The following is a 17056-nucleotide window of genomic DNA, read 5'->3' on the forward strand; positions in this document are numbered from 1 at the left end:
AAACCCTCAGAAGAGCCAGTGATATCTCCCTCGGATCTCATAATAGACTGTACATCGGCAAATGTAGTGTTCCTCTATCTCTACCTCCTAGTAACATAGCTGACAAATGTGGTCATCCAAGATCTGATGCACATATCGCCCTGTCTCAATCTGCTACAGCTGGTGTGATGAGGTCCAGATCTGTCCAATGGCACAACGTATCCCATGTGATAGGTGTACATCCATGTACGCTGGGCGGGTGATAAAATCATCCGGTGAGAGGTGTAGAAAATGGCTCTTGTAATGAGCCATTTTCGTGCCCAAGGGCTCAAGGGGGCTGGTCCATGTCCTCTCTGTGTCCACTCTGATGATATCCATCCTGATCACGCGGTTTTGCTCTGAGCGGGTGAGATCCAAAAATGGACAATCTAGATTGAAAGGGTGGTAGTGCCTCTATCCGCAAACTATGCAGGTCAAGTATCTCCATCCTCTGCCAACTGTATGGATGAGGTCAATGCCAATCGGGAGTACCTCTGCTGAGGGAGCTCCCATAGCCGCTGTAAAAAGGTAAGTGCCTGGAATAGGGCCTCAGTTACTACTGGTGGGGCACCCAGCTCAGCCTGAACAATCTCATGTGGTACTGATGATTTGCTCCGAATCATGCGGGCAATCATCATAATCAGTGGTCTCTCCATTTGCCTCCATCCCTCATCTGTCCCTCTCTAAGATCTGTGATGTATACCGGGCCCCCAAATTGGAGCTCCGTACAGGAGGGTTGGTGTGACAAGCGTATCAAATAGCCACAATTTGGTGCGTGGCTCCTGAAACTGTATGTGTGCACATTGCCTCTCAAGTGCCCCCAAGACTGCATGCCCTCGAGCTAATCTAGCTGCTGGAGCTTGGACTCTGCCTGTCACAGACTCATACAAAACATATATCCCCCACTGCACATCCTCGGGTACCTCAATGTCATGCAATCTGTGCATAAGCCTGGCACGTGGTACGGTATCGAAGGCTTTGCGGAAGTCCACAAAGCAACAATATATCCTTCTCTTCTGTGCCCTGCCCTCTTCAATAAGTGCCCGAAGTGTCAGTATGTGATCCAAGGTAGTAAATCCTCTCCTGAAGCCAACTTGTCTATGTGCTCGATGACCATGCCTCTCTGCCCATCGGCTCAGCTCCGACTCCAATATAGAGCCATATAATTTTGCCAAGTAATGACCAATCATGATCGTCCTGTAGTTGCCTGGTACCATGGGGTCACTATTCTTAAAGAGTGGTACAATGATATGCTCTGTCCAGCTTGTTGGGAAACCCTCACAAATGGCACGATTAAACACATGTACGATGAGCGGAGCTTAAGTGTCTCGTGCATATGAGAAGTGCTCTCCAACTAGCCCATCATGATCCTGTGCCTTTCCATTCTGTAACCTGTCTATTGCATCTAGCACCATCCGCATAGTAAAAAAGATGCTGCTAGCCGGTCTAGCTCCCAGTGGAGGGGGGGTGGGGGGTTGTCGTGGTGCATCATATAGCTCTCTAGCATAAATATGCCATGCCTCAGGTGCAGTAATCGGAGTACCAGGCTGTCTCTCCTGAAACATCTTCCATGCCCTCTGGCTGTCCTTCCCCAGGAAGAGTTGGTAGATCTCCTCCTCTAGCTTAGCTAGATAGGCTCGTTTCTTCCTCCGCACAAGGCGCCGAAAGATTATCCTGGCCTGTCCATGCGTGTGAGACCCAATGGCAATCTCACGCTGTAGCTGTGCTCATGTCTCACGACACTCATCATCATACCAACTGTTCTGTGGGGCAGTGTTGCGGGGGTGGGTGGAAGGGATCATAGTGCAGGGAAACGCATATGAGGCGGATGCATGTAGTACACCTGCCAATCCTCTCGTGATCTCGTCCAGAGGCCTATGCGGGTCTAAAGCGAGCCTATGCAGGTCTAAAGCGAACAAGCCATCAGATACTGCATCCCGATAAACCCCAACTGTCTCACGTGTAAACTGATACCTCGGGTACCTAGGTAGATGAGTGGCTGGCCCATCTCTCGGGGATCTACCTACTACTGTGAAACTCAGGTATGCATGATCGGCTGCTATGCCAATGGGCCTACTGGAAATCGTGAAACCCCGCACATCAGGTATCAATGAAGGAGATCCCATCAAGTAGTCCACTGTGCTCGCTCCCCCTTTAGAGTTCCAGTGTGTGAGAGCATCTGATCCTTGCCATCTCGATAAGCCATTGTATATGACCAACCCATGTGCACTCCCGAGTGTGAGAAAATGCCTGCCATAATCTGTAATCTCCCCCTCATCCTGTGCTGATCTCTGCAACCCTACATCCTCTGCGTGATCTCCCGGTACATAGCCTCTTGAGTATCATACAACTCTGTCTGGAAAAAAGAAAAACAAACTAGCTACCCAGGTAAAACCATAACATGTTACAAGAGACCATGTTATAATCTGCAAAGTAGCCCTTCAAGGGGGCTTAGATATGTGGTGTGGTAGAAAAAATAGCTCTCCGGTATCTAACCTCTATTTGAAGACAGGAGGAGCAGTCATTGCTGAGATATGTGGCGTGGTAGAAACAATTACCTCTTGGGTACATGTCTCGTGTTTGAAGACGGCAGGAGTCACTATATGGGCTTAACATCTGTTGACTTCATAGAAACTCTCCATACCCACTACTTGTGGCGGAGCGCCCTTGTTCCTCTAGAGTATCTCATGGATCTGGATATGCTGTATGAAGGTTGCCTCGGCTGAGTGGACCTCCAGTGTCAAGCTTGTTGCAGTCTGTCAGACGCAGTCCTCTAAATCCATGGTCCTTTGTGGTTGTCGCCAGGTACCTCCCTCTTGATTCGAGAGAGAAGCTGGTGATGAGAGACTGAGAGGTATCTAGGAGCTGTGTCTGGACCTTTGAGCATAGATGATCTGTGTGAGAGAGAAGATAGATGATGATGATAATACTAATGAGAAAGAAAGAAAGAAAGAAAGAAAGATTTTATTAACGTCTTCCAAAAGATCGAACTCGGCCTATGAGACAAATCAGTGTACCTGTGTGGGGTATCCTCTGTCATCCCAACAAAATGAAAAAGTACTGAACTAAAAAAGCTGAATTTGGGTGTGCAATAAGTACAATGAGTGGGGGAGAAGATGGAGCTCTACTACTAGGAGAATGCAAAGCTATATGCTCCATCCTGTACCATACTGGGGGTATAGAATGGTATACATCAATGAAGGGGGTGTCCACAGCTCCCTGAAGAACATGCCTAGGTCTGCTCTGAAGCGAGCCAGTCGCTCTGCACCCTCTCTGTGAAACTGAGCTCTGATCTCTGTCATCTCTCTCTGGTATAGGCGTGGTGTCCGAAAGCCAGGTGTCCTCTGTCTCCTGTGGGCTCTGAGTGTCTGTGCTCTCTGGAGAGAGAGAGAGAGAAATGAAATGAAATGAAATCTGTATTAACGTCTTCGAAAAGCCAAAATGACCTACGAGACCAAAAGTTACAATAATCTGGACAGATGAAGTACAAATGCCAGTGGTGTGTAATAGAAAAAAGTGAGGAAAGATCTAAAGATCTATAGATTTAGAGATCAAGAGTAACATGGGCATGAATGTGTGAGGGTATAGACGGGCCCTCGGTGGATGAAATCCCTCATAGGTTGCTGAAGCAGACAAGCTCCTCCGGGGTGAACTGCCTGGAGGGTATCTGCTGGTGATTTGCAATGATCTCTCTAAGCCTCCCATGCCATCTGGATCTGCTACAAATACCCCGAAGTCTAGGGCATCTGTCCCAACATAGCTGAGAGGCACGCTCAAGAGTGACCCCTCTGGATGTGGATGCGGCTGTGTCCTGACCGTGCCTCTGCTGTGCTGAAGCGGTGCTCCCAAAGAAATCAGTAAGCTGTCTCTGCACAGGACCTGTGTGTGCTACTCCTCCATGTATGAAAGTCTCTCTATGCCGGCATATCTCTAGTAGAAAAAGTCCTAGGCATATCTGATCACTGTAGTCCATCACTCTTGGCAAGGGGGCCAAACCCCTCTCTGAAAAGGCAAGGGAACCTCCCTCTAATCTCATAGTACACGGGGCATCGGCAGATGTAGTGCTCCTCTGTCTTTGGCTCTAGCTGACATATACGCTGCTCTGCTGGTACTCTCTGTGGTCCATATCTACTTGTCTCAATCCTTAGCTAATGAGAGGAAGTGCGGATGCAATGTGACAAATGTATGTCCATGTATCTCAGAGGAGTGATGAATCCATCCTTTGTGAGGCGAAGCAGGTGATCTCTGTAAAAACTCATCTTTGTCCCTAGAGGGCCCATTGGTGATACCCATGTCCTCTCAGTGTCTAATCTGATAATATCCTGCCTGATGATTCTGTTCACCTCTGAGTGGTGCAAAGGCAGAGAGAGAGAGAGAGAGAGAGAGAGAGAGAGAGAGATTTTATTAACGTCTTCCAAAAGACTGAACTCGGCCTATGAGACAAATCGGAGTACCTGTATGGGGTATCCTCTGTCATCCCAACAAAATGAAAAAGTACTGAACAAAAAAGTTGAATCTGGGTGTGCAGGGGATGGAGCTCTACTACTAGGAGAATGCAAAGCTATATGCATGGAGTATACAATCATGATATGCAACCTAGCTAGCTCCATCCTGTACCATACTGGGGGTATAAAATGGTATACATCAGTGAAGGGGGTGTCCACAGCTCCCTGAAGAACATGCCTGGGTGTGCTTTGAAGCGAGCCAGTCGCTCCGCACCCTCTCTGTGAAACTGAGCTCTGATCTCTGTCATCTCTCTCTGGTATAGGCGTGGTGTCCGAAAGCCAGGTGTCAGCCGTGGGCAAGCCCACAGTCTTGGCTGTCCCCACCGAGCCACGAGCTGAGCTAACTAGGTTGACGTACGACCAATCTCCTCCTCGCGACGTCCCATACCGCCACGAAGCTGCCCTCGCGGGCCTCGAGATTGCTGCCGGCCTCGGTTGCATAAAGCAAGTGCACGTCTGCACTAGATCCAGGCTCCAAGACCATAGAGCTCTCACAAACTCGCGAGACTCTCTATAATACAATAACTAACCTTGGCCACCCTTTTATAGGCTCTTGGCCGGTCATCGGGCGTCCACACTTGGCCGCCTGCCCGTCCATACTTGGGTGCCCGCCCGTTAGTATATCCCTAACTCAGCTCGTCAATCAGCCTGCCTAGTTCCAAGCTTCCCCAAGCCTCGAAACTAGTCTTGCATGCGTATAGCACACGGTAGATACCCACTGTGCACGTGACATCTGCTGCCTCAAAGATATGGCGTAGGGAATGTGGCTCTCTGAATAAAATGGGATCTCTCTCTCTGATGGCTGTATATGCTTTGCATCTGCATACATAATGCTCCTCACTCTCCACCTCCTCTCTGCACAATCTGCATACCCTCTCCTCTCGGGGGATCCGTGCTGCTCTGCCAGTCTCAATCTGCAATCGGTGTGATGAAACTCTGAGCTGACCAATAGCCACTCGGGAGCCGTGTGGTAAAAATCCCTCCATGTATCTAGGCCTCTCTATAAATCCATCATCAGTGATACTCATGAAGTGATCTCTGTAGTATAGCATCTTCGGTGGAAGAGGCTGTGTAGGCGATATCCATGTCTCTCGTGTATAGAGCTGCCATAGATCCTGTCTCAATACTCTGTTCCTCTCACTATGAGAGAGACAGATATGTGGTGCATCCCTGTCATACTGGAATGGTGGTAGATGATCCATGTCTAGGCCATGCTGTGAGAACCAATGTGTGACCTGTGCATACCATGATCCTCTGTCTCCTGCCTCAGCCAGCTGTCTGGATGCCTCAAAAGCTCTGTATGACAATCTGTCCTGGGGCATCTCTCTGAATCTGTCTAGCAGGCATATAGTCTGAAATATGGCCTCTACCATCATAGAGAGAGAGAGAGAGTGGGAGGGAGGGAGGGAGGGAGGGAGATTTTAACGTCTTCAAAAGGCCCAGAGAGTTTATGAGACCAAAAAGGTAGTACAATGAATCCATGATAGATACTTAACCACGGAAAAGGTATGAAACTAACTGTGTCAGCTAAAGTATGCGTGTGATGTAGAGAGAGAGGGAGGGAGGGAGGGAGATTTTAACGTCTTCAAAAGGCCTAGAGAGTTTATGAGACCAAAAAGGTAGTACAATGAATCAATGATAGATACTTAACCACGGAAAAGGTATGAAACTAACTGTGTCAGCTAAAGTATGCGTGTGATGTTACATGATGTCAGTGAATGGTCATACAAATATACCATCCTCCTCCAAAATAGAGTGCAAATCGACCATAGCATCTCCTCTCTCTATGATGGGAGATCACCATATCGACGAAGGATATCTTGGATCTGCAGCTGCCAGGTGGAGGGATGAGGCCTTTGAGATCGGGGGTGTCTGGCTCTCATAATGGATTGTACTTGCTCACTAATGGCACATCGTGTAGTGGGACTAGAGGATCATGTGTCTGTGTACGCTGTCATGGACCTGGCTGGTCTTACTGCTGCTCTGATCGGGCCTCTGTAGTTGGTGGGTGCAAAAGTAGTGTAATGCATCCATGTAACCTCGGTCTTTCCAAGATTAACGCTTAAGTCCTGTTTTCTGCAAAAGTTCTGTAATGCATCCAAGTGTCTATGTAGGTCCTCTGGCTCATGTGATGAAATTTTCTAAAATGTTTATTAAGTTGTAAAGTGATAGCAATCTTGCTGAGGTAATTGAAGGATGTATATGGATACAAGAGTTGAAAATTGGCATTCTCAATTTGAGAAAAATCGACATTTTGTTGAGAGTATTTCCTCTGTTGCAAATTGTTTTGTGCTACAAACGATTCAAAGCATTTTGAAGCTAAGAAATAGGTTTTAACATGACTTGGAATGAAGCTATTTATGGGCCTATTCGTAGGAGAACCCCTCCAACTAAACACTAGTCGGCCAGCCCTTTGTAGACCCTTAAAAGTGTGATTGAAGTCAATTCAGTGCAATCATATTGGGCTAAATCACCATGATGACTTAAGAGATGCTTTCTTTTGTTGTAACGTCAAATTAGGTCTTTTAATGAAGTATGTTTTGCTACGCAGAACGATGATGGTTTTGTGGAAGTATCGGACTCTTAGCCCAGAGCGACGGATGGAAATGATTGCAGATATTGAGCAAGGAGATGATGGCTCTGCAACCACACATAGACAGGTGGATGAATCACAGACCTTTTTGGGCGTGGATGAGGCTAATCTGACAGAGGTTTATTCTACAGAGCTTCCACTTTCTGTAAGCAATCCTTGTCCATTAAAAAAAAAAAACTTCACTTCCTAAACATATGTTAATACACTATACATACAAGTACGTTTATTCAATTTATTACAAGATTTCAGTATATGTAAAAGTTTTAAATGTGTGCTGTATGTATGACACAATATATTTTAGTGCGTGTATCCATGTATGTATGACACTATGTTTTAAATGCGTGTGCATGTATGTATGTTATATTTATATTTATATTCAATATGTTAATACATCTATTGAAAAAGAGAGGTCTTACATACTTTAAGAAAAACAGAAATTTATTTATGGTCAATATATACCTATACATGTAGTAACTTATCAATCAAATATAAATATTTTATACATTATATTTTTATAGGTTGCAGTATATGTGCTGCTTATATCAGCAAAAATTTTTGCAGGTGAGCTCTATGGTTCAAATATATGAAAAGGAGAACCTAGATGAAAAAGTAGCAGAAAAAACAGGGCGGTTAAATTATTGCTCAACACCATGGGAGTGCATGGGCGATGATGCAGTGCAGCAAAGACGTGTCAGCTTCAAACTAAGCAACCAGATCTCTTTGTTTGGGACTAATGTAACCTGCATACAGCAGAAGACTAAACAAGACGATGGACATGCCTTGTACGTAGATGAAGTGTTGACTCTACATGATGTGCCTTTTGGAGATAATTTCCAGGTATCTCTCTCCACCTGCACGCGCGTGTGCACACACACACACACACACACACACACACACACACACACACACACACAGAGAGAGAGAGAGAGAGAGAGAGAGAGAGAGAGGAATGATATATGCAAGGCAAGTAAATGGGCCGTGTATCGGCATCATTATGGAGAGGCACCCTGCCCAACAGGGCGGGGTCTATGAGATCACAAATATGCTTCACACAGCCACAGGGAAGTGTAATGGGACCTTATGGTCCCACCCAGGTAGCTTTGCCAATACCTACACAGGGAGGGACATAGTCTTTTACACGGAGACTCATCAAAAGCCTCGAGCTACTTGCAGTGTTAGGTTATCTATGGGAGTCTGCTTATAGGGGACAGACTAGTATCTATGGTTGGGTACGTGGGCTCAGGAGGTGTGGCATGCCTATTTAGGCCTCACATGCATAGAGTACTTGCAGTGGTCAGACAGGATGAGAAGGCCTGGTTCATGTGGATGCACTTGGCGAGGCCTGGCTTTCAGATTTTGCATATTGCAGTGAGTTACTTTTCACCCGAGACATCTGCCTTCACACAATACTTACTGCTGGATGGACAGTCCCCATAAGCCCCCTTGTTTGTAGACATTTTGGAGTTCTCCCAACAAGGAGACATCCTCATGTTGGGTGACTTCAATGCACGGACAGCTGGGATGCAGGTGCATATGTATGATTGTGGTGCAGATCCGTCATGCTCTTAGAGATAAACCCTCAGGAGATGAGGCAACAATGGTCTATTACCACATATGGCAGATGCTTTCTTGACGTGGGAGCCATGCATGAGCTACTTATTTATAGCAGGATGTCACGTTGGCCCACATCGGACAACCTAACCTCCATCCCACGGGTCAAGCATTGTGGATTACCTGATGGGGTCTCTTGCTCTTATGCGACACATCCATGATTTCACCATCCTACCACCACCTATTGGGGCTGATCACACATACCTCACTTGCACTATTTCTTACACACCTTTGCTACCCATACCTGACTCCCCCCATGTCCACTTTCACCAGCATTTATTTCCTTCACAATCTAGATTCTGTTTATGAGGTTCATCTATCTCGCCACATTTCTGACTTGGACCTCACTTTGCCCATCTCCACCCTCACATGACAGCTCTTTTCCATCAATCATGAATCAGCCCAAGCCAGTTTCTCTCACACCATCTACTACTGCCAAACCCCCCATGGGCTCATCCATAAAACGGTTGGTTTGATGAGGAATGCAAGAACACACGGCTTTGTTTCCTACAAGATGGGGTGTGCGGGCAGCCCGAAAATGCAAAGATTCTCCCACTGCCCTACTGGATGGAAAAAAGCATGTGCTCTTGGCCATATGCAAGGCGGAGCTGTACCAACTCTTCTTGAGTGAGGACAACTCAGACACATGCCGCATTCTTGAAGAAAAGCAACCACCCATGCCCATCGCAGGCTCTCTAATATGGGAAGCTTATGTGCAACATCTCTATGATGTGCCAAATCAGCCCATAACAGCAAGCACACATTCCACTCCTTGCTTATTCTCCATGCCTCTCTTGAGCCATCCTCTTCAACCCTACTAGGGCTGAATTAAAGCTGCATAATGGTTGAGAGCTAAGGGCCATGAGGATGTTTGTGCGGAACACTCTACACATGGACATAACGTTCTGGCTTCCAAACCCTTTAAGAGAGCCTTTTGTGAAGGATTTTGCACTTCCGGGACCACCAACACCATCATTCCCATCCATAAAGCAAGAGACCCCACCGACCTCATTAACAACTACAGGACCATTATGACAGGCCACACGATGGTTGAGATCTAAGGGCCATGAGGATGTTTGTGCGGACACTCTGCTCGTGGACATGGCTGTCCAACTCTTTAATAGAGCGTTGTGTGAAGGATTTCCCACTTCGTGGACCACCAACCACGTTTTATGGGGCAGTATTGGAGGTGGAGATTAGTTTTTTGGCAAAGAGACGGGGGCAGAGAGCCATAGGCCAGCCAGGCTTTAGGAGGAACTATTCTACTCTAGATCGTATGTTTACTCTTTGAGCCTTCATTGAGGAGGTGAAGGCATGGACAGAAGAGGTATACTGTTGTTTTCTGGACTTTGACTCCGTCTCCTGATCTTGACTTCTAGACCGCCTACAAGAGCTTCAGTTTCTATCAGGCATGATATGGGGGGTGATGGCACTTATATCTGGCCATGATAGGGAAGGTTCAGGCACGGCTTTTCGGGGATATCAGCAGTATTATTGGGGTCAAACAGGGCTGTCCGCTCTCTCGTACATTGTTTGGGTTGTATATAGAGGAGATCTCATCATTTGTGAACAGGTTTGGGGAGACAGGTTCACAAGTGGCCGAGGTTGTTGTGGACATTTTGCTTTATGGAGATGACATAGTCCCGATCTGATTTTGTAGAGGCATTATAGAGACATCTCAGTGTAGGGTTTTGTGACGAGAGACCTCATGGCCACTCTCGGCAAAAGCTAGAGCATGGTATTTAACACTTCATACCAAGAGAGTGCTAGTCGGTTTTTTCTATAAAGAGGAGCCCTGGTGGAGATTGTCTCATCTTATGTTTACCCTGCAGTGACCTTTATGGGGGTGATCTTTTTCCATGAGACTAGCCATTCAGACCCACCTTGCAAAAGGATATGCAGTTCTAGCCCATCCAGAGAGTGTTTGCAGGACCACTTCCAAGAGCCTCACACCAAGTGTTGGGTTGACACTTTGGTACGCCTCACAGCGATGTAGGGTGCCCCTTTCTAGCGACTAGATCTAGGAGAGGATGATTGGAGAGGGAAGAGACTACAGGTGATGACGCTTTCATGCATGAGACTACAGGTGTGGTGTATTGTGCAAGATCTATCTCTCTTCCTTCTCTTTTACTCTTGGCTGAATTATGTGGTGGTTTATGCTTAAGCATGGTTAACAGTAGTTGAATTCCATGTATCACACTGCCCTTCCATTACAGTGCAAGAGCGATTGGCTTGTCAGATGCAAGTGCTGTGGACAGCGGCAATGTGGTGGCTGAGTTCAGATCTGACAGGCAGCAGTCAGCTGCAAGCATAAACCCTAACTAACTCTGATACCATGTGTACAGGCAAGGCTAAGGGGGATCAAAGGTGTCCATTGTTGCAAAGGAGTAAGAGAGAGAGAAGAGAGATAAACAAAGCTCTTAGTGAGAGATGATTTGCACGACTCAAAGATGATGTGGCTTGTCCGGAGGTTTGACAGAAACTCAGTACGAAGGGCTTTGTGTGAATATATGCTCTTATGTGTGTGTGTATGTGTGTGGAGTGCGTGTGTGAGAGCATATCTTGATACAGAGTTCTACACCCACTATTGGGCACTGATGACGTTAGTGGGGATTTCATAGTATCTAGTCCATACTATGCATGATGGAGCTGATAGTTATATAGTCATGTGGGTTGACTACCATGAGTGTATAACATGCACGTTCCTAAAAGGTGAATTTGGGCATGTTCCTGGATTCATCTAGGTATATAATTCAGTCGTATTAGTGGACATGCAGATTTCACATTGTGAAGTTTTCGTCCGAGTTGCGGCCAGTTGATATTGTGCTTATTCTTTCTATCTTTAGCGGTGCATTTGCCCTATAAACTACTTATTTGTTGTACTAATTCTTTCTATTTGCTACTTCCCTTCGTGCTAGGCTTCATCATGGCTGAGTCTGCCCTGCATCTCCGGAGGTTTGACAGAAACTCAATACGGAGGGCTTTGTGTGAATATATGCTCGTGTGTGTGTGTGTGTGTGGAGTGCGTGTGTGAGAGCATATCTTGATACAGAGTTCTACACCCACTATTGGGCACTGATGACGTTAGTGGGGATGTCGTAGTATCTAGTCCATACTATGCATAATGGAGTTGATAGTTATATAGTCTTGTGGGTTGACTACCATGAGTATATAACATGCACGTTCCTAAAAGGTGAATTTGGGCATGTTCCTGGATTCATCTAGGTAGATAATTTAGTCGTATTAGCGGACATGCAAATTTCACATTATGAAGTTTTCGGCCGAGTTGCGGCTAGTTGATATTGTGCGTATTCTTTCTATCTTTAGCGGTATCCTATCAACTAATTCTTTCTATTTGCTACTTCCCTTCGTGCTAGGCTTCATCATGGTTGAGTTTGCCTTGCATCTCCGGAGGTTTGACAGAAACTCAGTACGAAGGGCTTTGTGTGAATATATGCTCTTATGTGTGTGTGGAGTGCGTGTGTGAGAGCATATCTTGATACAGAGTTCTACGCCCACTATTGGGCACTGATGACGTTAGTGGGGATGTCGTAGTATCTAGTCCATACTATGCATAATGGAGTTGATAGTTATATAGTCTTGTGGGTTGACTACCATGAGTTTATAACATGCACGTTCCTAAAAGGTGAATTTGGGCATGTTCCTGGATTCATCTAGGTATATAATTCAGTCGTATTAGCGGACATGCAGATTTCACATTGTGAAGTTTTCGTCCAAGTTGCGGCCAGTTGATATTGTGCTTATTCTTTCTATCTTTAACGGTGCATTTGCCCTATCAACTACTTATTTGTTGTACTAATTCTTTCTATTTGCTACTTCCCTTCGTGCTAGGCTTCATCATGGTTGAGTCTGCCCTGCATCGTCGGAGGTTTGACAGAAACTCAGTATGAAGGGCTTTGTGTGAATATATGCTTTTATGTGTGTGTGTGTGTGTGAGAGAGAGAGCATATCTTGATACAGAGTTCTACACCCACTATTGGGCACTGATGACGTTAGTGGGGATGTCGTAGTATCTAGTCCATACTATGCATAATGGAGTTGATAGTTATATAGTCTTGTGGGTTGACTACCATGAGAATATAACATGGACGTTCCTAAAAGGTGAATTTGGGCATGTTCTTGGATTTATCTAGGTATATGATGTGGCTTGTATTACTTCAAATCAAATACATGCTTTTGTAGGTTGTAAACCTTATCTTTTGACACTTAAACATATCACACTCACGTATGAGAACATGACACACAGCATACACTTATCTTATCCAGATATCCAGATATAAGGGGTGTTCACACCTGAGTAGGTGTTCACACACATATACATGGATGAGGTTACACACACATTCACTAAACCCTTTAGGGGGGCAGTTCACATACATAGTGAATAAACACACAAGAGCTCCAAAACCCCAACAAGGGTGAGGAGACGTGCTATATTTGGCTCGTGGTTTATAGGAGGCCTATATGCGTGACTTTATGAGTAAGTTTTAGGGAGAGCTCTTCAAACCTGGACTCGAGGCCTTGAGACACTTCATGCTTACATCCGATGGGTGTGTACTGGTGGTATGGGTCGTGAGGGACTTTGCATGTGGAGCCATGTCTTGGATGCTACTATTCCCTTGTGCTCGGGGGTGAGCCTGAACAGCTCTGTGGTTGGGCAGTTAGCTAGATGCCACTGTCTATCTGTGTTTCCTTTATGTTTATGCTTAATCATAGGGTCCGTTAGCTTGGGGGATTTACAATCATCTTGGCTAAGTTTGGAGCATCCCCCTTTTTACAGATGCCTTTTTTTGAACTACGTCAGCTGCATGCATTGGATGTAGATTGCCTTCCGCGGTTGGCTCTCGAGTCCTCCATGCAGCTTACAGGAAGGAACAGAGTAGGTCTTGGTACTCAAGGATGGTCAGATGGATTGATCGACATGGCCTTATGTACTACCTCTTTCCCTTAAAATATAGTCTCAACTCCCCTTTTTTGGTTGGATCTCTCCAAGCAAGAGATCAACTATCTTATCTGTCTCAAGTTGACGTGGCATACGAGCCGCACATGGATGTCCCCACCAAAGCTCCCTGCAAAACTGAAGTTTATAGAGAGCAGGATTCATTGTGACACACCATTCGGATTGAGGCTGGTAGAGCAGAGGGCATTCCACATGTATGTAGGGTATGCACGACTGGAGAGGTGGAGAGAGAGAAGCACTATATGTTCAGGTGCCCACCCGACTATGAGATTTGCATGAGATTTTCCTGTCCTGTTTGATATGGATTCGCGGATTATGCGAAGTCAATCTACAATGGAACTTACGTAACAGTTTTTGGTCTCAGAGACCCATTGGGTCTTTAGGATATGTGAATAAATCTCTCTTGCGGCAGTGTTATTTCTTTCCATTGCAGAAAGAATACTTTCCAATGTTAGTATAATGTTAGTCTTTAGGATATGTGAATAAATCTCTCTTTCTGCACGTGCGACAGTGTTATTTCTTTCCTTTGCAGAAAGAATATCTTCCAATGTTAGTATAATGTTTGATTTTGTGGGGCCTTGGTCAAAGTGAAAACAGAGCTTGAGGTGCTGGGATGGGCCAACCAAACTCACGGCTCTCCAGAGCACTACCCCTGTGTGTGAACAACTCCCAACTGCCTTGATGTTACAGTTCTGAAGGTGTGCCCCTTCACCCTGATTGAGTGGTAGTAGTAGAAAAATGGCCATGACTTGCAAACCACTCTATATGGAGCCCATTTTGAAGTGTTGGGTTCCATATAGTGGTAGAACAATGGCTCAGATTGACAAGTTATAAAAAATAAAATTGCTCAATTTTTAATGCTCTATAAAACCATAAAATCAAATAGTAATTTTGAAAGCATCTAAAGGTAAATTTTCTTTTTGTAAATATTATTTTAAATGTACTTAGTGGCCATTTTTCTATCACTATGTGGAGCTGCATCTTTAAATAAGGTGCATATAGCCAATGAGGTGATAGCCCAAGACCAAGAGGTCCTAGGTTCAAAACCCCACAAGGTACTTCCTTGGTGGCATTGCCTACGGGTAGATAAAAAGCACCTACGGACGGGCACTTACGGGCGGTGAAAAACAGTAATTATGGGAGGATCTTGGGCCTAATGCTAGTCGAAACAAAACAAGGTCCATATAGTGGTAGAAAAATGGATGTAACCTACAAAGCATAGCTTGAATTGAAGAGCTTTAAAAAAAAAAGTAAAAATGCTTAGTTTTTTTGGCTTTATCTAACGTGATATAATAAATATTTTCTCAAATCATTGGCATGGTGATTTTGTAAACTTTTATCGTATCTGACTTACATAGAAATATTGAGCAATGAAATGGGTATATGCTAATGTAAACAAATGAATAAATTTTGTGAAAGATGTAAAAAGGGGTTTTGAATTGCTTTTATAAACACCCATGTTAGTATCTCGAGTGTGAAAGTGTTTGATAGATAAATGTTCCATTGATGCGTGTTTTCTGAACTCTCAGATTAGAGTACGACAAGAGATTGAGGAGTTATCAACGACTCCTCCAAGAATTTCATGCAAGGTCTTCGTGGGTGTCGCATGGCAGAAAAGCACAATGTTCCAGAACCGGATAAGCAAAAACATATTTGACAGGTACACAAAACATCTTAAAGATATCGTTGATATCTGTGTGCAGGAAATTCTTGACCACAGAGACGAGACATACGGTTGAGGAAGATGATACTTGTCTTGAGCATCTAGCTTGTGCAGCTATGAGGCCAATGAAGCTGGCGTGAAGCAACAGCATATGTGGCAGTTGCAGTGCTTGATTGTACATGGATTTTGGCCCCAAGTGAGTGCTGGCCTCTTATTGGAATGATCAATATTAACACACACACACACACACACAACCCAATACCAACCCTAACACCCCCCCCCCCCCCCCCTTCCCCAAACAACCAAAAGGGACCAAGACCCTGCAACATCCCGTGTGTGTCTTATCTCCCATAGAGAAGCTATTTTTTTACAAGTGAGATTTGGTCCACCTGAGCAAATACTTCTCAGATCGGCCATCATCCACCGGATTTGAAAAATATACACAAAAGAGGAAATTTAGAGGTGCCATCTGGCTAACACGTGCTCTCTCATGTAAAGTTGTGTTTTACCCATTTTGGGTCTATGTTCTATTTGTAGCGATTTGTTTCAAGAAGGATGAGTGAGGAACAACAGCTATGGAGGGTATGGTGTGATCAAGATGAATAAATAATTGCTGTCTAAAGTCTGTGCTATGCATTCACCTTCTCGACTTGTGCGCATAACAATGAGACTCTCAACTTGTGAGCCTAAGAATGAGACACAATTCCGATTTGAGAGGTAATTAGGGAAGAGTGCTTATGTGAGAGGTATTCAAATACAAGGCATTGTGAGAGAGGTACTTTTGTAAGAAGTAATCACATAAAAATGATCTAGAGACACGGGTACTCGCTTGCACACAGAGAGAGGGAGGTATCCACACAATCAGTGTTTAGCTTGCATGTGTTGGATTGAATGATAAGAGGGAAGTACCCATTATTGAGAAGCATTGCATAGACTATTTCAAGCACAAAATCAGTGTTTAGCACAGTGTTCACAGAAAACAAGAGATACAAAAACCTTCAGCTTGAAATTTTTAAAGGTTTTTTATTGAAATTTTACAGGTTTTAAGGAAAAATATAACTAAAATGCCTTAAAATTTGCAGGTTTTAAAACCACCTATTTTCAGATTTGAAGGTTAACTTTTAAAATTTGCCATTCACCTGAAATTAAACCTCGGTTTTTCGTGAACACTGGTGGTTTAGCAAGCGCTACATTGAATGAGAAGGTATAGAGTCCAGAGAGGGAGGTACCCGTTTTTGAGAAGCATTGAGGATTGCATAGACTTTTCCACACACAAAATCAGTGTTTAGCTTGCAAGTGTTGCATTGCCTAACTGTTCAATTGAATGAGAGGGTACTTAAGGAAATGCCATATAAAAGCTTTTGAAAATATTAGAAGCACGTTAAACCACTAGTTTATTTCACTATAGTCCTAACTTATTCTATTATCTTATCTATATTTCCTCATAACAATATTGAGAATGAATCAAGTAGATAAGCTATAAAATAATTTAATCCTCTATAGTATATGCCAAATCAATAGCTATGATCAATGCTAGCAACCTAAAAATTTTACAAGCTTACAAGAATTGATATTGGCTAAGACACAACAATCAAAGTTACCCAAGCATTTTAGTTTAATACTTGGTAATATTATTATTCAAACGGTTTTGTAAGTTTAAAGCATCTACCTTGCATCCATTCAAGTAT

The 17056-nt window shown here is 44.4% G+C and overlaps 1 protein-coding gene across 1 annotated transcript in view; it reads left to right on the forward strand.

Moving 5' to 3' along the window:
- LOC147641916 (C2 and GRAM domain-containing protein At1g03370-like) overlaps positions 1 to 15927 on the forward strand; it is a 46003-nt gene extending 30076 nt beyond the window's left edge. Inside the window, exons 7-9 of the mRNA XM_086801085.1 lie at positions 7075 to 7261; positions 7678 to 7953; positions 15235 to 15927. Coding sequence (XP_086657211.1) covers positions 7075 to 7261; positions 7678 to 7953; positions 15235 to 15444 — 673 coding nt within the window. The 3' untranslated portion in view covers positions 15445 to 15927. The remainder of the gene's footprint in view (positions 1 to 7074; positions 7262 to 7677; positions 7954 to 15234) is intronic.
- Positions 15928 to 17056: the final 1129 nt, after the last annotated feature.

This window comes from Cibotium barometz, chromosome 1, assembly GCF_041138505.1.
Source record: "Cibotium barometz isolate CiBa-2024 chromosome 1, ASM4113850v1, whole genome shotgun sequence".
In the NCBI taxonomy this organism is placed as follows: domain Eukaryota; kingdom Viridiplantae; phylum Streptophyta; class Polypodiopsida; order Cyatheales; family Cibotiaceae; genus Cibotium; species Cibotium barometz.